The sequence below is a fragment of the Rhagoletis zephyria genome, unplaced genomic scaffold (assembly GCF_001687245.7).
Source record: "Rhagoletis zephyria isolate East Lansing unplaced genomic scaffold, Rhagoletis_zephyria_1.1 Rzeph_scaffold_00354, whole genome shotgun sequence".
NCBI classification, from domain to species: Eukaryota; Metazoa; Arthropoda; class Insecta; order Diptera; family Tephritidae; genus Rhagoletis; species Rhagoletis zephyria.
The window spans coordinates 40,625-61,896 of NW_016157438.1; the positions used below are offsets into that span (position 1 = coordinate 40,625).

General features: G+C 35.5%; 1 protein-coding gene across 2 annotated transcripts in view; it reads left to right on the forward strand.

The window, feature by feature from the left end:
• beta4GalNAcTA (beta1,4-N-acetylgalactosaminyltransferase A) overlaps nt 1–21,272 on the forward strand; it is a 51,983-nt gene that overhangs the window by 27,144 nt on the left and 3,567 nt on the right. The window contains exon 5 of one of the 2 annotated variants that reach the window (XM_017610949.1): nt 17,439–17,534. The exons of the other annotated variant lie outside the window; for it this stretch is intronic. Coding sequence (XP_017466438.1) covers nt 17,439–17,534 — 96 coding nt within the window. The remainder of the gene's footprint in view (nt 1–17,438; nt 17,535–21,272) is intronic. 2 annotated transcript variants of the gene reach the window in all.

Consider the following 21,272-nt stretch of genomic DNA (forward strand, 5'->3'; position numbering starts at 1 on the left):
ACTTATGTGAAATAGACGCGGTATAGACCGCCACCTATTTGAAAGCATTACTCAGTCACTTTGACTTTAACGAACAACAGTTTTCACAGTACAAAAAAGGTATTAAAAAGCCATTCGTACAACAAAAACTGCAAAAATATGCCAGACTGGGATTGAAAAGAACCCAAATTCAGGTCCAAGCAGTGTATAAACTACTATTATAAAAAAATATTATGAAATAAAATATGAGTTCTAACGCAAAACCACATATCTGAACAATCAGTTGTATGGGAGCTATATGTTATAGTGAACCGACTTCCATAATTTTCAGAAATAGCTAAGGTAATATCAAAATACAGTCACGTGCAAAATTTTAGTAAAATAACCTTAAACGAGGTAATTATTAACAAAAAACCAAAAATTTAAGCAGATTTTCAAGCACCGTTACCTCGAAAACTAGAGCCAATCTGGAAAACCGGAGGACGCCATTGAATTTAAAAGATCCCAGTTAAGTAAGATCAGTTATCAAACCCTTTGCCCAGGAAAAAATTCAAAACCTGAGCACAGTGTTTTAAACGACGAAAAATTCACTTTCAGAACTCTAAAACTTCCCCCATAAATATCTAAAAATTTTGACGTGATGCGGATTTTCTGAAAACGCCATCGTAATCTAGAGGTCAAAATTAAGTTTACTTATTTGGCCGTTTAGCTGTGATATTTTTGCCTCCCTACTGTGTAATCAGATGACAAAAAGACACAAAAAAGTTTGAAAAACCCTACATATACATATGTATATGTTCACTAAAATTTAATTAACCTAAATGGGAAGTGGTCATCGTATTTAGTGTAAAATTTAAACATTTTTAAGATACGATTTTAATAACTTTTAAACAGTTAATGTTATTAAAACTATTTTATACATAATCCCATATTTATGATATAAAATCCTCTCTACCAAAAAACTTAAATTGGGTAACGCCGCTTCGAAAAGTTGTTTATTGAAACTACCTTCTTTTTTGTATTATGGTTCACACTTGCCTGGTTATCAGGTTATCTGGTTAAAAAGTATTATTGTGTAGTGCATTTTATTGTTGTAAACTGAATAAAAAATATAACCAAATAACCTAATAACCAGGCAAGCGTGAAAAACCTCAGTGTAAAGAAATTATGAATTTGCTTATGAATAGTGAAGTCCGCGGAGAACAAATTGAACATAGCGTTACTTCCAATCCAGGACCCGCTGCGCTTGTCGAAGGAACATTGGAGCCTTCAAATGATGAGTTCTCCTTATCCTTGCTTAATTTCACATTCAATTAAAAATCTATTAAATTTTTTTTTCTGAAACCCTCATCCATGAGAATGGCGGCGATGAAGGGAATATATCGATGCATCGAGGAAGTTTTTCCAATTTGCCAATAACCGCATGTAATTGAAATCTGCTGCACAGAGCAGATATAATATTTAAATTTTTTACTCTTAATACTTGAGTGTTGTCATGAATTTATATGTTTTTATACTAGCAGACCTGTCTCCGAACAAAGCTTTAACGCATAATAATGTTGGCAAATCACATCCATTGGGCCAATCGTAACACACAAGAGTTCGATATACTCAATGGTGCAACAGGTCGATTTAATCTGACTTTCACGGCCCTTTCCTCACTTGGCTATTTTAAGTAATATCTCGACCACAGCACCACCTGGCAGTTCTTTTTTGCAATTGGACTGCCTTTACCATTTCCAATACATGTTATGAATGTTCGCCAAATCGGATCATAAAAAATATTTTTAGTAATAACTCAACTCCAGCGCCAACTCGCGGGTTAAATTGTGAAACTAAACTATCCAGAGACCCACTCAAACACACACACACACAACTTTGTTAAAATCCATCCAGCCGTTTAGAATTTCAGTCACAAACATGCCTACAGATGAATTATATACACATTCAAAAATAAGTAAAAGTCAGTACGTTTGTACTTTGCCATGCCCTCTTTTCAAAAAGCCCATTTTTCTCCATGAGTATGGGATTAATTTCATATATCTCCATACGAAGTTCCAGTACTGTACCATGAACACTTCCAGAGATATGCAGTATGAAATCCGGCTTGTATGGTAGGTGCCACGCCCCCTTCTTCAATAGCTCCATACTTTCTCCACGACTATGCGATTAATTTCATATATCTCCACACCAAGTTCTAATACTCCACCTAGACCAATTCTAGATATATGAAATAAGAAAAGATCGGAGTTGCCACGCCGGTATAAAGTTCTAGTATTCTACCATATACACTTTCAGAGATACTTTCAAATAGTCCGAATTTTGATTCATGAGTATGCGATTGATTTCATATAAGTATCTCCATACCCAGCTCCAGTGCTGTACCATGAACACTTCCAGGGATAGGCAGTATGAAAAATTTGTAGTGTACGGGAGGTCCCACGCCCCTTGTACAATAGCTCCAATTTTTCTAAAGAATATGCGATTGATTGCATATACATAGTACCTCCATACCAAGTTCCAGTACTCTACCATGAACATTTCCAGAGTTATACAGTATGAACAATTCGGTTGCATATGAGGTGCCACACCCCTTCGCCAATAACTCCAATTTTTCTCCATGAGTATGTGATTGTTTTCAAACATTAGGTCCATTCAATAACTTTTCCAGTAAGTACTTGCAGCGAGATCGTAAAAGAAAAATAGAGAGTAAAATTGAGAGAAAGGGAAAATTTTCAGAAAAAGTTATTGAACGCAAAACTAGTAAAAACTTGCAACTTACGCCATTTTGACACTTCCTTACCGTTAGGTTTTGGCGCTCAATTTTCTTTTTAATTGGGAACAGACCCCATTGCCATACAAATAAAAAAATATGCAATCGATTTAAATTTTTCACCCATATTTTCATTTCACTAAATGTGTTTCATCAAATCATCCTCTTAAACAGTTTTTTTACATTTGAATTTGAAACATAACCTTACTTTTTGACTCCTGCAAATTCCTGCTAGTAAAATTTTTACTTTCAAGAATTTGCAGCTCTCTGGGGTTGTTACGCTCCCGCATTGTAAATATTTTGGGTTATTGAAGGTATTTCCAGTAAAAACTTGCAAGTACTAGTAAAAATTCGTAACAATTTTTTGATATTCAATGGACCTATTTTCATACCAAGTTCAAAAATTTTACCATGAACGCTTCCAGAAATATGCAGTATGAAATATTCGGGTTGTATGGGAAGTACCACGCCCTCTTTCTCAATAGCTCCAATTTTTCTGCAAGCATATGCGATTGATCTTATATATCTCCACACCAAGTTCCAGTACTTTACCATGAACATTTCCAGAGATGTGCAGTATGAAAAATTCGGTTTGTAGGGAAGGTGCCACGCCCTCTCTTCCAATAGCTCAAATTTTCCTCCAAGAGTATGCCATGGACGTCATATATCTCCATACCATGTTCCAATACTTTACCATGAACTCTGCCAGATACATATATGCAGTATGGAAAATTCGTCTTGAAAGGGAGGTACCACGCCCCCTTTTGAAATAGGTCAAATTTTTCTCCAATAGTACGGGATCGATTTCATATGCGCCAATTGCAAGTTCCAGTACTCTACCATGAACACTTCCAGAGATATGCGGTATGAAAAATTCTGTTTGTATGGAAGGTGCCACGCCCCTTTTCCAATAGCTCAAATTTTCCTTCAAGAGTATGCCATGGATTTCATATATCTCCAAACCAAGTTCCACCACTATTTCATGAACATTTCCAGAGGTATGCAGTATGAAAAGTTAGGTTTGTATGGGAGGTGCCACGCCCCCTTTTCCAATAGCTCCAATTTTTCTCCAAGAGTATGCGATCGATTTCATATATCTCCATACCAAGTTCCAGAACTCCACCATGCACATTTCCAGAGATATGGAGTATAAAAAACTCGGTTTGTATGGGAGGTTCCACGCCCATTTTGTATATCGAGATTTTTGTTAGCCTATAACCATCCTTTGAACGTCTGCAGCAGGTGTCCGAAACTTCAAAAAAATCGGTTCAGCCGTTCTCGAGCTTTGCGATATACATAGAATATATGTCATAGATGGATAAGGGTTGCTGCTTCTAACATTGCGCTCGGTTAGTACGTACAAAATAACATAGCAGCAGGGATTTTATGCGTAATTATATAAATACNTGTTTGTATGGAAGGTGCCACGCCCCTTTTCCAATAGCTCAAATTTTCCTTCAAGAGTATGCCATGGATTTCATATATCTCCAAACCAAGTTCCACCACTATTTCATGAACATTTCCAGAGGTATGCAGTATGAAAAGTTAGGTTTGTATGGGAGGTGCCACGCCCCCTTTTCCAATAGCTCCAATTTTTCTCCAAGAGTATGCGATCGATTTCATATATCTCCATACCAAGTTCCAGAACTCCACCATGCACATTTCCAGAGATATGGAGTATAAAAAACTCGGTTTGTATGGGAGGTTCCACGCCCATTTTGTATATCGAGATTTTTGTTAGCCTATAACCATCCTTTGAACGTCTGCAGCAGGTGTCCGAAACTTCGAAAAAATCGGTTCAGCCGTTCTCGAGCTTTGCGATATACATAGAATATATGTCATAGATGGATAAGGGTTGCTGCTTCTAACATTGCGCTCAGTTAGTACGTACAAAATAACATAGCAGCAGGGATTTTATGCGTAATTATATAAATACAAATGTATGTACATAATTATTCATATACAAATGTAAGTGCTAACAGCAATGTTATTTGCTGCTTGTACATACATACATACATATACATATGTAATTGCCTACATTATTTATCCATGAACTGTACATACATATTTGTTGTTTTTTTTTAACATAAGAATAAACATTAACGTTAACATTAGCACGTAAGTATATGTTACATAACCCTTGCTTTGCGCTGTATTCCGTACAAATTAACAACAGAGGGCGGTCTTATTTTTGATTTGCTGGTGAGCAGCGTTGTTATGTGGGCATGTATGTTAGATTCTATAGGACCTTTAAAGTCCTGCAGTTCCATTTTTAAGAAGTATTTAAGTATTTGTATTACCTAAGACAATGAGAAGACCATCCAGAACCTATAATCGAAATTTAAAATATATATATATATTTTATCCGAAAAACGTTTAATCTGTTGTTAATTTGTACGGAATACAGCGCAAAGCAATGGTTATGTAACATATACATACGTGCTAATGTTAACGTTAATGTTTATTCGTCACGCCTTCCAGGTATGCGACCTTAAAAAAGTTAAAAAATGATAGTTAACAAGCAAGCAAACAAGAAAGGTGTAAAAATCACTTACCTTCATATATTTCTCTATGGGTCCGGGCGAATACTTCAAGACTCGGATGCCGACGATTGGGGTATCGCTCTGCATAGAGTCTTTGAGCAGCTCTGGCATTACAGCAAGCTTCACCGTAAATTAGGTGGATATCCGCATATTCATGCGACGTATACTGCGTGTTCTCTGTCATAGTATTAATAACACAATGTTCGAAGGGTCCAATTTCACAGAATCCACTTTCACTAATTCCGCTAAGTAACATAAAATAATGTCAGGAACAGGTAATAATGTACTTTGTACTATTAGCATGTCATTGGTCGGTAGCAAGAGCAACTTAAATTTAAATCTATTAAATACATGCTAGCGTGTCTCAGTCCCAGTTACCCACAAAAGCGGCTATAACTTTTTTTTTTTGTTATCCGAAATAGTAAGAGTGGCACCTTTCTGATATCTTTATTAAATGAGCAATTTTTTTATGTAATGTAAAGTTATAGCTCAGTACATTTTTGTTCACCAGAGATAGTCAAAGTTGGGGAACAAAATATCAAAAAGTTAAAAATCCCAAAATAGTCCTAATTTTATGATGGTTCCTTAATATATTTTAACTACATTGCATTTGAGTATGGAGAAGCAACTATGGTGGAAGTATTTTACATACAAAATTTACTAAGTATAGCCTGGTTTGTACATGCAGTTAAAGAAAATACATGAAAAGGCACGATTTTTTTTTTATTCAAAAAATGTAAATATTTCAAAAACTGTGACACTTTTACCGGAAATTTTTTTGTTTATCAGAGAGCTCACCCCCCACCTACCTACCCCTAAAGTTTGGCACGTTACTTCTGGGACACCCTGTATAATACGCGAAGGGATTTTTTGTTCAGGATAAAAGACCTGCACCGTTCGCTCGATTTTCAAAAATGGGGTGTCAAATTAAAGCGCTTGGCCTGTAGATGTGCTAACTGGTTTTATTTTTGGAACAGAGTTGCTACCTGTAGAACAATTATTTAATTAACAATGCCATAATAACCGCGTCGTTCATTCGATTTTCCTAAATGAGGTGTCAAATTAAAAGGCTTGGAGTACTGATATGCAATAAGGTCTTACATTTTTGAAAAAAAGTTGCCACTTTTTGAAAAACTATATTCAAATTATATAAAAAAAATAAAATATTACAAAATGGGTATCAATGGAAATGGTTTTGAAAATATTTGTTTTTATCTTAACTTTAAGATAAAATTTAAAAAATCAATTTGTATTAGGGAAATTAAATAGGAAACAAATGTTCCAAAATATGGGTGCCAAACGAAAGGGGGCTCAGAAAGTAGCAGTTTGAAAATATTTTAAAGTCGGTTGCCACCTGCTTGAAATGTCGAATTTAGTTAACTTAGCCAAAAGTTATGTGAAATGTCAAAATTTGGATGTCAAACGAAAGAGTGTTAAGAAGTTTTTAGTTTAAAAATTAAGAATATTTTTTTGTCTAAGAATTTATTTAAAATTACTGGATAAGTTAAATGAATTATTAAAATATGGGTAATAATCGAATGGGTTTGCAAAATAATTATTTCTAAACAATATTTAACGGGGTTGCAACAATAAAATTCAACTTATTCATCGGTTAATAAAAATATGTATAGCAATGTGAAAAGAAGAATAATTGAGAATATCTTAGCGCGAAACTACTTTTGAAGAGGGGTGCCACCTGTTAAAACGGCAAATTTAATTAACCTTTACGCAAGTTATTTGAAATAGGAAGCAAAATGGTGTTAAAATAATTTGAGTTTGACCCAGTAATGGGCACACCTAAATACTTTTGTACTTAAAGTACCACTTTGGGTACTAAATACACAAATACTTAGTATTTGGAGATGACTAAATATTCAAGACTTAGGTATTTAGGAGGTACTAAATACCCAAGTACTATTTACTTAGGTATTTAGGAGCTGCTAAGTACCCAAGTAAACAATACTTAGGTATTTAGGAGCTGCTAAATACTCAAGTAAAAAATATTTAGGTATTTAGGAGCTATTAGATATTAAAGTAAGAAAAACTTGAGTATTTAGGAGCTGCTAGATACCAAAGTACAAAAAATGAAAGTATTTAGCTAAATACTATGGTCCAAAGTACTCAGGTACCTCGTGGATGCAAAATACTTTCACTAAAGTACCAAGGTATTTAGTCGATGGGTAAATACTTTCAAACTAAATACTGTATAATTTAGGAGAAATTTAGAGAATTAACACCTCACCTTACACTCACCTCAACCTACTTTACCACAACTCACTTCCTCAAATCAATTCACCACATGCAAACTCACCACACCTCACCTAAACTCACCACACCTCCTACTTCTACACCAAAATCCACCAAATCTTAACTCACCACAGTTGAACTCATGACACCCGTTCTCACCACACCTCACCTAAACTCACCACACCTCAATTTGGGAACTGTTTCGGGATTAGAGATTTTTCGGACTAAATCAGGATTTTCAAGGCTATTTTGGGGTTTTCGGGAATATTTCGGGATTTTCGAAGCTATTTCGTAATTCTTTAGGGATTTCCGGAAACTTTGTTTGATATTTTCGGGATTCCCGGAACTAATATCGGGATTTTCGAGACGACTTTCACAATGTTTAGGGATTTTTGGAACTAGTTTCGGGAGTTTTGGGACTTTCGGGGTTCTCGTAATTAATATCGGGATTTTCAGGAGAATTTCGAGATTCTCGGGATTTTTGGGACTTCTGGACTATTTGTGGATTTTTAGGACTTTCGGGAGTTTGGGACTTTCGTGATTCTCGGAACTAATATCGGGATTTTGGTGACTTTTGCGACTTTCGGCAGTATTTTGCAATTCTCGGGAGGAATTTCGAAATTTTTGGGACTCCGGGACTATTTTTCGATTTTTGGGACTTATATCGGCCTTTGGGGACTATTTCCAGATTTTTGGGGATTATTTCGGATTTATGGGGTTTTCGAGATTCTCGGGAATATTTTCGGGACTGTTGGGACTTTCGAGGCTATTTAGGAATTTTTGGAACTAATTTCGGATTTTTGGGACTCCCGGGACTATTGGGGGTAATTTAGGTATTTTTGGGACTTTCGGTACTTTTTCCAGATTTTTGGTACTAATTTAGGATTTTTGGGACTTTCGGGTCTATTTCGAGGTTGTCGGGAGTAATTTCGGGATTTTTCGGACTTTCTTTCCAGAATTTTGGGACTATTTCGGGATTCTCAGGAATAATTTCAGATTTTCGGGAGTATTTCGGGATTTTTGGGACTTTCAGAACTATTTTTAGATTTTTGGAACTTGCCGGACCATTTCGGTATTTTTGGGACTAATTTAGGAACTTTGGGACTTTCGGAACTATTTCAGGATTTTTGGGACTATGTTGTAATTCTCGGAACTGATTTCGGGATTTTTGGGGCTTTCGGGAGTATATAGATTTTTTTGGGACTTCTTTTGGATTTTTTAGACTTTCGGGACCATTTCGAGGTTTTCAGGAGTATTTCGGGATTTTTGAACTATTTTCGGATTCTTGGGTATTTCGGGACTATTTCTCCATTTGTGGGAATAATTTGGAATTTTGGGACTTTGAGAACTATGTAGGGATTTTTGGGACTTATTTCGGATTTTTGTAACTTTCGGGACTATTTCGGCATTCTCGGAACTATTTTCGGAACTTTCGGGGCTATGTAGGGATTTTTGAAACTCTCGGGACTATTTCGGGATTATCGGGAGTAATTTAGGTATTTTTGGGACTTTCGAGACTATTTCAAGATTTTTTGGACTTTTTTTGGATTTTTGAAACTTTCGGGGCTATTTCGGGATTGTCGGGAGTAATTTCGGGATTTTTGGGAATTTCGGGAGTATTTTGGAACTTTTGGGACTATTTCGGATTCTCGGAACTGATTTCGGGACTTCCGGGATTATTTAGAAGTTTTTGGGACTAATTTCGGATTTTTGGGACTGCCGGGATTATTTTGAGATTTTCGAGACTACTTTGGAGCTTTTGTGACTTCCGGGATTCCTGGGACTAGTTTCGAAAATTTTGGGACTTCTGAAAGAGTTTCGAATGTCTTAAAGTTCCTAAATTAGTCCCAAATTCCCAAATGGTCCCGAAAGTCTCAAAAATCAAAAAATAGTCCCAAAAGTCCCAAAAATCCGAAATTAGTACCAAAAATCCCCAAACGGCCTCAAATGCCCCAAAACACTTAAAATATACCCAAAAACAAAGATAGTCCCGGGAGTCCCAAAAATTCTGAGGTAGTCTCGAAAATCCCGAAAATAGTCCCGAGAATCCCGAAATTCCCAAAATTAGTTCCGAGACTCAACATAGTCCCGAAAGTCCCGAAATTAGTCATTATAAGCCCGAAAGTCCGGAAATTAGTCCCAAAAATAGCAAAATCAGTTCCGCGAATTACGAAATAGTCCCAAAAATACCAAAAATCCTGAAATAGTTCCGAAAGTCCCAAAGTTCCTAAATTAGTCCCAAAAATTCCGAAATAGTCCCGAAAGTGCCAAAAATTCCGAAATACTCCCGAAAGTCCCAAAATTTCTGAAATTCCTCCCGACAATCCCGAAATAGACCCGAATGTTCCAAAAATCAAAAATAAGTCCCAAAAATCTGGAAATAGTCTCAAAAGTCCCGAAATTAGTCCCGAGAATCCCGACATTCCCAAAATTAGTTCCGAGACTCAAAATAGTCCCGAAAGTTCGGAAATTACCTAAATTACTCCAGATAATGCTGAAATAGTCCCGAGAGTCGCAAAAATCCTTAAATGGCAAAAATCCGAAATAAGTCCCAAAATTCCTAAATTATTCCCAAAAATGGAGGAATAGTCCCAAAAATCCGAAATTAGTCCAAAAATCCCGTAATACTCCTGAAAACCCCGAAATGGTCCCGAATGTCTCAAAATTCCAAAAGAAGTCCCAAAAAAATCGATATACTCCCGAAAGCCCCAAAAGTCCCGAAATTAGTCCCAAAAATAGCAAAATCAGTTCCGCGAATTACGAAATAGTCCCGAAAATACCAAAAATCCTGAAATTGTTTCGAAAGTCCCAAAGTTCCTAAATTAGTCCCAAAAGTCCCCAGAGTCCCAAAAATCCAAAATTAGTCCCAAAAATCCCTAAATAGCCCCGAAGGTCCCAACAGTCCCGAAATTATTCTTGAGAATCCCGAAACCCCGTAAATCCGAAATAAGCCCCAAAAATCTGGTAATAGTCCCAAAGTCCCAAAAATCGAAAAATAGTCCCGGAGTCGCAAAAATTTCGAAATTACTCCCGAGAATTACAAAATACTGCCGAAAGTCCCAAAAGTCCCGATATTAGTTCCGAGAATCCCGAAAGTCCCAAAAATCCCGAAACAGTCACGAAAGTCCCAAAAACTTGAAATTAGTCCTAAAAATCCAAAAATAGTCCAGGGGTCCCAAAAATCCTGAGAATATCGAAATTGTTCCGAAAATCCCGCTAATAATATAATAAAATAGTCCCGAAAACCCCGAAATAGTCTTGAAAGTCCTGATGTAGTCTGAAGAACCTCTCAACTATGGTGAGTAAAGATTTGTTGGATTTTGGTGTAGCAGTAGGTGTGGTGAGTTTAGGTGAGGTGTGGTGAGAACGGGTGTGATGAGTTCAACTGTGGTGAGGTAAGATTTGGCGGATTTTGGTGTACCAGTAGGAGATGTGGTGAGTTTGGGTGAGGTGTGGTGAGTTTGTATGGGGTGAGTTGATTTGAGGAGAGGTGAAGTGAGTTGTGATAAAGTAGGTTGAGGTGAGTGTAAGGTGAGGTGTTAATTCTCTAAATTTCTCCTAAATTATACAGTATTTAGTTTGAAAGTATTTACCCATCGACTAAATACCTTGGTACTTTAGTGAAAGTATTTTGTATCCCCAACGTACAAGAGTACTTTTGACCAGAGTATTTAGCGCCTACTAAATACTTTCGTCTTTTGTACTTTGGTATCTAGCAGCTCCTAAATACTCAAGTTTTTCTTACTTTAATATCTAATAGCTCCTAAATACCAAAATATTTTTTACTTGGGTATTTAGCAGCTCCTAAATACCTAAGTAAATAGTACTTGGGTATTTAGCAGCTCCTAAATACCTAAGTAAATAGTACTTCACTGGTTTGAACATTTAGAATGTTTGAAGAGCGTTGACACGTGTTTATAAAGTGACATTCAAATGAGTGAATTGAGTTTGTTCCTCAGACCCGGCTATACAATTTGTATGTAAAATCGTTCGCTGGTTCCGAAAATCGAGTTAATTTTTTTGTATGGATACGCTTGCGAGATATTTGCAATTTACCGTTATTCAGCCTAAAAAAAAGAGTGGTTCCAATTAGAGATGTTGCGGATGTGGAATTTTAGACATCCGCGGATGCGAATGCGGATGTCAAGTATTTTTAAAAAACAATTAGAATCTAGCGGCGAGATCGTTGTTTAAACAGCGCTTACAAGCCAAACCAGATACATATGTCATGTTGGTTCAGAATTTGGAGAACCTGTAACTTTATCACCACTTTTCGATTTTAGTTTTTGTAATTCATTTTTAATACTTTCTTCTGCGACTGCTTTGAAAAATTTGTGCTTATAGCGAGCTAAATATGTGGATATGGATTATTAATTTTGAACAAAAGGTCAGACCTATAGCTTTTTAATTATTTTAGCATCGATTCTCTTTATAGACGTTGATCATTTCTACTGGAAATCTCTATTGAAGGAACATACTCATTGACTTTAAATAGCAAAGAAGGAACAGTTATACCACAGAAGTTTTTAGCCAAGGATCCAATGTATATCCCTATGAAAAAAATATTACCCAACAAGTAAACAAAACTACTGTTTTTAAAATTTTTGCTAAAAATAAATTTCCCAAAGAGCCCCATTTGAAATTATTCGATCGAATATATGTAACATCAAAAGCAAGGCGAATTTATATAAGGTGGTGTTACTAGATCAGCTGATTTTGTGTCTGTGTTTCGCCTCACGGCTTGTTATGTCAAATTGAAAAATTTTGTTTGAATTTCCACACACACTCTTACAAATTTTGATAGTTTATGCCGCCAAACCAAAAAACAAAATACATGTAAGTTTTTGTTTTTGCACTCCTGCTATCACCTTATTCGCTAAATTCGCCTTGATCAAAAGCAAATCACGACAATTTTGTTAAGAATTACAGTGCACACTTTCTTCTTTTGTGTCTAATAGTTTTTTTTAAGATTGGTCCAAAAAATCATAGTAAAGAAACGAAAGCAGGTATTTAAAGTACAGAAAAAAAATATTAAAAGGACTATGTTCTCTTTGACGTACGTCATAGGTCAAGTAGAAGTGGGAACTTTTATAAAGCTACACCTAATTGACTATTATATGAGTTATTATAAAATATGAAAATAATTCCAGCTTACGTTTATATGGAAAAAATCTGATTTATTTCTTCCGTCACGGGTTGGACAAAAAAATAACCTGCTTTTTGGAGCAGATATATTTTACGGAAACTCTGGGAATTTATTTCAGTTTTCTGTGTGAACTTGATCTCTTATAATAAAACAAAGCACCAGGGAAACAAACAAAGCAAAAACTAAAAAAGAATTATGGCTTTATTATACAAAAAATCCGAATTTCCTCTGTCTGTGTGTGTGTACAGTTTCCTAAGTGAAAACACTATCAGCTGATTGCCAAAAAATGCCTACAGCTGAGATCACCTGTTTTTTGGCATTTGCTCTTATCTTTTACAATTTCTTTCATTTATATTATAATTTCCTCCATTTCTATTACAATTTATTCAAAATACACTAACACATTGAACCAAAAAGCACCAATACACTAACCAAAGCACACCTACAGCCTGCCAAATACACACCTACAGCCTGCCAGGAAAAACGGAGAGAAGAAGAGTTACTTTACTTATGAAACGGGTGGGACAACGTTTGTCACGGGTAGGCCACGTACGAATTTTTATATGAAAAGGAGCTTTTAGTGGTGTCCATATAGTTATAAAGATTAGTTATCAAAAAATATAAGAAGCCATNTACGGAAACTCTGGGAATTTATTTCAGTTTTCTGTGTGAACTTGATCTCTTATAATAAAACAAAGCACCAGGAAAACAAACAAAGCAAAAACTAAAAAAGAATTATGGCTTTATTATACAAAAAATCCGAATTTCCTCTGTCTGTGTGTGTGTACAGTTTCCTAAGTGAAAACACTATCAGCTGATTGCCAAAAAATGCCTACAGCTGAGATCACCTGTTTTTTGGCATTTGCTCTTATCTTTTACAATTTCTTTCATTTATATTATAATTTCCTCCATTTCTATTACAATTTATTCAAAATACACTAACACATTGAACCAAAAAGCACCAATACACTAACCAAAGCACACCTACAGCCTGCCAAATACACACCTACAGCCTGCCAGGAAAAACGGAGAGAAGAAGAGTTACTTTACTTATGAAACGGGTGGGACAACGTTTGTCACGGGTAGGCCACGTACGAATTTTTATATGAAAAGGAGCTTTTAGTGGTGTCCATATATAAAGATTAGTTATCAAAAAATATAAGAAGCCATGTAGGGGTTAAATTCACTCACGTTTTATCTTAGGATGGTGCCTTTTATATAGAAGAAAATGCTTAGCACCGTCAGCCAAAAAAATTATTAAAAATGAACGCGATTTCCTAGCGTCTTGAATTTTTATTTTTTTTTTATTTAATGGACTACAAAACTGCATACCTAAAAATTCTGAACAAAAAGGTTACAATTTTTGGGTGTAATTGTTAAGGTTTCTTGAATTTTTATAATTTTTGTAAGAAGTTTGAAATGTGGATTTATGTGGTTCTGGTTAGGTAATGTAAAGACTTATATAAAAAAAAGACTATAAACATTAGATTAACAAAATAAAAACCAAAACTGGTCAAAATGTAACTTAACTTAATCAGCTGACCACAATGGTATATAGATAATGGACGAGTCCGCGCATCCCCCTCCTCCCCTGCGTTCACCTCAGAATAAAGCTTATCGGCCCTGTAAACCTACCTCTGACACCTGTCCCACACATAGCTGTCACGGGTGGAACATGCTTCTCTGTTAAATTATTCTTATCTAACTACGTGGAAACGGCAATGCAATTGTGGTAAATATTTGCAATGAATTTCGAACATTATGTAACAAACACGAAATACAACCTTAACTTCTGTAATTAAATATAACAACTTTTAGATTTTTTGTCACCGGTGGGACAAGACCAATAAGGCTGAATAATAACTCATAATATAAATAAAGCAGTCACACAATTTGATATGTAACATAATTTTATTAAAACACTTGAATTATGAATTACACATTATTTCACAGTGCATTCAACACAACCTACTTTAAACTCAATCAAAAAATTTACTTAGAACTTGATTTCAAAACGTAAAAAAGGTAATTAAAATGCATTTAAAGCTTTAATTTGTTATTTTTTTGGTTGATTCAAGATTCTTACAAATGTCTTATCCACACGTTTGTTAGTTTTATAAAGAAAATAATTTTTGCACTGAGGTCCACTTTCCCATGGAACCTCCCAACTGTCAACAGAGACGTGCCAAGACGCGTATGCTCTGACAGCTTGTGGGATGACAGGAGATACTTCGTTTTGTCCTCTTTCACCACCAGAGCCATTCGCTTTGCTCCTCTATTCAATACCGAGAAGGCAGAACAGACGTAACCCTTGTTTTTACCGATAATATCGATGTCGTCGGCATACGCCAAGAATTTTACGCTCTTGTAAAGTTTGGTGCCTTAGTGGTTCAGTTCTGCGGCTCTTAAACATCAGATTAAAGAATTCACATTAAAAGGAGTCCCCTTGTCTGAAACCTCGTCTGGTATCAAACGTCTCGGAGAGGTCCTTCCCTATTCTGTTGGAGCTGGTGGCATTACTCAACGTCATTTTACACAGCCGTATTAGTTTCGGGGGGAGACCAAATTCAGACATCGCGGCATAAAGACAACTTCTCTTCGTACTGTCGAAAATGGCTTTGATGATGACAAATAGATGGTGTGTGTCGATCCTATAGCGATAGATTTGGCGTATGGTGAATACCTGATCTATTGTGGATTTGCCAGGCCTAAAGCCATACTGATAAGGTCCAATCAGTTCGTTGACGGTGGTCTTCAGTCTTTCGCACAAACACTCAATTAGACCTTATAACCGATGCTTAGAAGGCTGATTCCGCGGTAATTGGCACGAATGGCGGGATCGCCTTTCTTGTGGATTGGCCAGAGCAGCATTCCAGTCGTCGGACATGCGTTCATCTGACCATATTCTGCATACGAGCTGATGCGTGCACCTCATCAGCTCCTCGCCACCGTACCTGAATAGCTAGGCTGGCAAGCCGTGAGCTCCAGCAGGTTTGTTGTTTTTCAGCCGCGTAATCGTACCTCGCCATGGTCAGGCGGTGAGACAGTTACTCCATCATCATCGACTGGAGACTCGGGCTCGTCTTCTTCACTACTACAGTAGATTGCAAAAGTGTTCCCTCCACAATTTAAGTACATTCTGGAGATCTGTCACCAGGTCGCCATTGTTGTTCTTACAGGAGTTCGCCCTGGTCTTGAAACCTTCCGTAAGTCGCCTAATCCTCTGGTAGAATTTTCGGGCGTTTTTCCTGTTGGCCAGCATCTCAAGCTCTTCGCACTCACGTACTTCGGCCTCTCTTTTTTTATTGCGGAAAAAAAGGCCTCGCTTCCTTCTTCAGATTCCTAACAGTCCCACATGGCTCGCGTTGCGCCCGATCGCAGCGTGGCCCTATAGGCGGCGTCTTTTTTCTCTGCGGTTTCTTGACATTCCTCATCGTACCAGTTGTTCTTTCGGGCTCGCTGAAATCCAACTATTTCTTCGGCGGCGGTACTTAATAATCGGGAAATGTGGTTCCACTGCTCGCGTATGTCGGATTGTTGAAGAGTGCTCTCAGAGAGCAGGTGTGTGAGTCGAGTGGGGCGAATAAATTGGCCGTCTGTTGTGATTGCAGCTTTTCGACGTTAAGCTTTCCTTGCATTGTTGGGCGCACATTTTTGCTGCACAGAGGCGGGTGCGAATCTTGGCTACAATAAGATAGTGGTCCGAGTCGGGGGTACGTACGTCGAAAATGCTTGAAGCATGCCTTCCGTCTATCACAACATGATCAATTTGGTTTCTCGTTTTTCGATCTGGAGACAAATGAACTATTAAAATATGGGTGTCAATCGTAATGGGGTTGAAAAGGCTTTATTTCTGAAATATATTAAGGAGGGTTGCCACGTATTCTGTAGGCTGCATTCAAATTATTTAATTGTTGTTAATTGAATTTTTAAAGGATGGATATCAATCGAAAAGGGTTTGAAAAGACTTTCAGGTAGGTTTTGCAATTCACTTCCGAGTGAATTTAAACCAAATTCGCTTCGAAGTCAATTAAACATTGTACAAATTTACTCGAAAATAAATTGTATAACCAGGAAAATAAAGACCTTGCCTTTTTTAAAATTAGAAACTTTTTATACATTTAAAATTTGATAATATTAAAAACCTACTATGCGAAACGGCTGCACGAATTTAGAAGAAATATGACACTCGAATCGCTTATACATTAAAATTCTATCTTGGGCGTTTTAACGCCGTGTGGGTTCACTAGTATATAATGTATTAACATAACTAAGGTGTACACACTTTCATATAAGACATTTCGTTTTTGTTTAAACGTCGTAAAGTGATTTTATTTAACTTACGCTGTATGTATGTACATATGTATGTAAGTATGTTTGTTAGGGGCAAATCTTGCAATAAATTTTTAATCAACTTCCCGATAACGTAGAGACTTGAGACTTCACAGTTGGCTCAAAACCCGATAACAATGCAATATGAAAATTTAGTTAATCCGATAGGTGGCGCAGGAGTCGAGATATTTGAAAAACCCATACTTATACTAGTCCGATTTGGTTCATATTTAGAACGTATATTAAATACATGAAAATGAATAACTCCACTAAAAAATTCTGCCAATAGGTGGCGCAAGGGTCTATATATTTGGTAAACCAGTATTTATGGTCCATTTTCGTTTATTTTTAGAAAGTTTGCTCTAAAAATATTTATTTTCACTATTAACTTATTTGTATTAAATATTTTTCTTTATAGATTAAAACATGCCAATTTGTTCATATCAAGATATCCTGTTAATATAGCGCGTTATATGATGTTAAAACATCCCAAGGAGAAGGCCAACCCGAAAAGGTAACTATGTAAAAATGGACATTATAAAAACATAGTACATACATACATGCTCTTGGAAAGAGAACTAGTTGCGTTAAAAATGTCCACAGACGGTATATGAACATATCGCAAGTTTAATGATAGAGAATAATTCAAAATTGGCGAAGATATGCATGTATCATTTCAACCGTTTTTTTTGTATACCAATTATAGTCAAAGATGCGAATAGACCTTCACCTACATGTTTAATGGGTGAAATCTATTTGATATGAAATTTAACGTCTTAGTAAATATTTCGCATGGGTTGGCTAAAAAATGCTGGCGAGGATATTTTTAATTAAATATTCAAAAATTATTACTTTTTTTTTTAATTTTGCACTCCTATATAATGTGAACACGTTGGTTTTGTCTTATTCTCATACGGATTGCAACTGCTCTTTATTTCATATTTAATAACATATACAATAAATTTCTTAGTGAGAGATGTAAAGAGTTTAGAGATTGCTCTCTATATAAACTGTTATACAACATATTCCCCTTTAATCGCCTCCCTACATTAGTAAATACGGAATTAGGTACCAAAGAGACAGATTCGTATATGTGTACATAGATATTTATGTATGTATGTATTTAGCTTAGTGAATATTTTCAAATAAATGAGAGTATTAAAAAAAAAGAACTTAATCAGCACGTTTGCGAAGCCATTTCGAGTTTCTACGATATACAGCACCATCTTCAAGGCTTTATCCAATATAGCAAATACCCGGCGTGCTTCGCGACACCTCGTGAGTAATTTTGCATCAAAGTTAAGGAGAAACCGTATTGAAACTCTAATGGGAAAACCTCTTCAGGGGAAGAATTTTGCATTTATTAGTATCCATAATTCATCTGTCCGGCCATTGTAACCCTAGTACATATGTATGTACTCCCATGCCCACCTATAGTTCATACACTTGGAAATATTTCTACTTCAAGATTGTATGAACTAAAATTGTGAAGTGTATGAGCAAAAGGTGGGCAGGGTAGTACATATAATGTGTTGTAATCTATTGGCAATAATAATAAGAGTTAAGATCTATCTTCACAAATCAGTGCCGTATCAGTTCAGTTCAGCCAATCAGCATCGATCAGTGATACCAATTCACACACATCCGTAGTAGTTATGTCGTCCGGTACTTGCAGTAAAATGAAGTTCATTGAAACCAAGATGACTTGTTTTACTAATGATCAATCAAATTGTATAGTTCTGGATAATTCCGGACCAACTCGATTAATTTTCCCTCCATATCAAACAAAACTTGCAATAGAATACCGTCAGCTCGTCAGTGAGGAAACAAATTTTTGCCGAGTGAACTACACTCTAAAAAATTTTTGTTTAAATTTAAGCATATTAAAAAAGGTAACCAGTTTCCTTTCATTTGCACACCGTGTTAATCAATTTAAATACTGCTTTTTAACTTTTACTTCCATATGTGTGGAGTAGAACAAATTTGAAATTTGTTTGTTGAATTCTAAACACTTAAGGCCAAATTCACAGTACGTAGTTAACTCAGAATCGACAGTTAACTACAGGTTTTCAGTACAGCACTGTGAATTTGTCCCTTAGGGCCGTTAATTTAACTATTTTAAAGTATAGTTAAATCATTAGTTAAACTAAACTACAAAAATTTCTATAGATTTTTCTTAGTGTTCCCAATTACACAGTTTACACATAAAATGTTTAAAATTTGCTCTAAAAGTTTTTTGTTTAAAGTAACGCATATTAAGAGAGGTTACCAGTTTCTTCTCCTAATGTGCGCAAATTTAGACACTGTGTTAATAAAATTAAACACTGCTTGTTTACTTTTGCATACCAAATTTGTCGCGTAGAGAAAAATTATACACAAAATGTACATAATTTTTATTCTTAGTAGGGAATGTATTGANTTAAAAAAGGTAACCAGTTTCCTTTCATTTGCACACCGTGTTAATCAATTTAAATACTGCTTTTTAACTTTTACTTCCATATGTGTGGAGTAGAAAAAATTTGAAATTTGTTCGTTGAATTCTAAACACTTAAGGCCAAATTCACAGTACGTAGTTAACTCAGAATCGACAGTTAACTACAGGTTTTCAGTACAGCACTGTGAATTTGTCCCTTAGGGCCGTTAATTTAACTATTTTAAAGTATAGTTAAATCATTAGTTAAACTAAACTACAAAAATTTCTATAGACTTTTCTTAGTGTTCCCAATTACACAGTTTACACATAAAATGTTTAAAATTTGCTCTAAAAGTTTTTTGTTTAAAGTAACGCATATTAAGAGAGGTTACCAGTTTCTTCTCCTAATGTGCGCAAATTTAGACACTGTGTTAATAAAATTAAACACTGCTTGTTTACTTTTGCATACCAAATTTGTCGCGTAGAGAAAAATTACACACAAGATGTACATAATTTTTATTCTTAGTAGGGAATGTATTGTTGCGTTAAAAACGTTTGCAATTTTAAACATTTCATGTGTATATTTTAAACATCTCATGTTCAAAAATCCAGTCTTGAACATCTTATGCGTATACTTACACAAATTTTGTTTGGAAATAAACACTTTTCAGTAGCAGTTTAACAAGCAGTTTTTAGAGTGTATAACAAAATTTCGGAACGAACACTGAAGCAGCACTGACAGTAAAAATGGCACTGTGCCGGACGGTCTGAGCAACTCTATTTGGGACTGGGACAACGATATTATATTTTTCACTGACACTGATAGGTATGGCACTGATATGTGTAGATAGTAGGGCTATGCGATTATTCGATTACTCGAGCAAGTTGGTTAATCAATTATTCGGTTAATCAATTACTCGAGTAATCAAGATTTTGATTACTCAAAACGATGATTAATCGAGTTACTTGAAATATGATTACTCAAAAAAAATAATTTTGCTCGTTAAAAGAGTTTGCTTTGGAAAATGCTTATTTTCTTTTTTACATTCATACAATTTTGGAAAACAGAAACGTTGTTTTCAAGGTACCAAGGAACTTCAACTACTTTATACANCAAAACGATGATTAATCGAGTTACTTGAAATATGATTACTCAAAAAAAATAATTTTGCTCGTTAAAAGAGTTTGCTTTGGAAAATGCTTATTTTCTTTTTTACATTCATACAATTTTGGAAAACAGAAACGTTGTTTTCAAAGTACCAAGGAACTTCAACTACTTTATACATATGTAAAGAGTTGAAATGTTGATTACTCATTTTACTCGAAATGTTGATTAATCATAAAGCAACTTATGGTGCATTTACATGGTATGAATCTGTTCGTAAGCCGTATGAATTTTCCTATAAAAGAAGCACCAACTCTATGAAGAAATGAATGAAAGCGATATATATTTAACAATTTTGACTTGTATACTTGACAATATTTTTTTTGTAAACAACAACTAAAAAAAAAGTAAGAAAGTTTAAGTTCGGGCGGAGCCGAACATTAAATACCCGGCGCAAATATTAAATATATGATTTTCACCTTTCCGAAAGCTACCGCATCAATTTTGAGTAAATTAGCGTCCTTAAATTTCGAAATATTGACGTTTCAAGCATTTCTAAAATTTACCGTTATATGAAAAGCCATAATTTTATCCGATTTCAATAATTTTCATCGTTTTGCTTTTATGTAGCAAGACAATAAAAATACCGAGTTTGGTACAAATTGGTAGAACGGTTACCGAGATACATATATGTGATCATAAGTGGGCGGTGCCACGCCCATTTTTCAAAATTT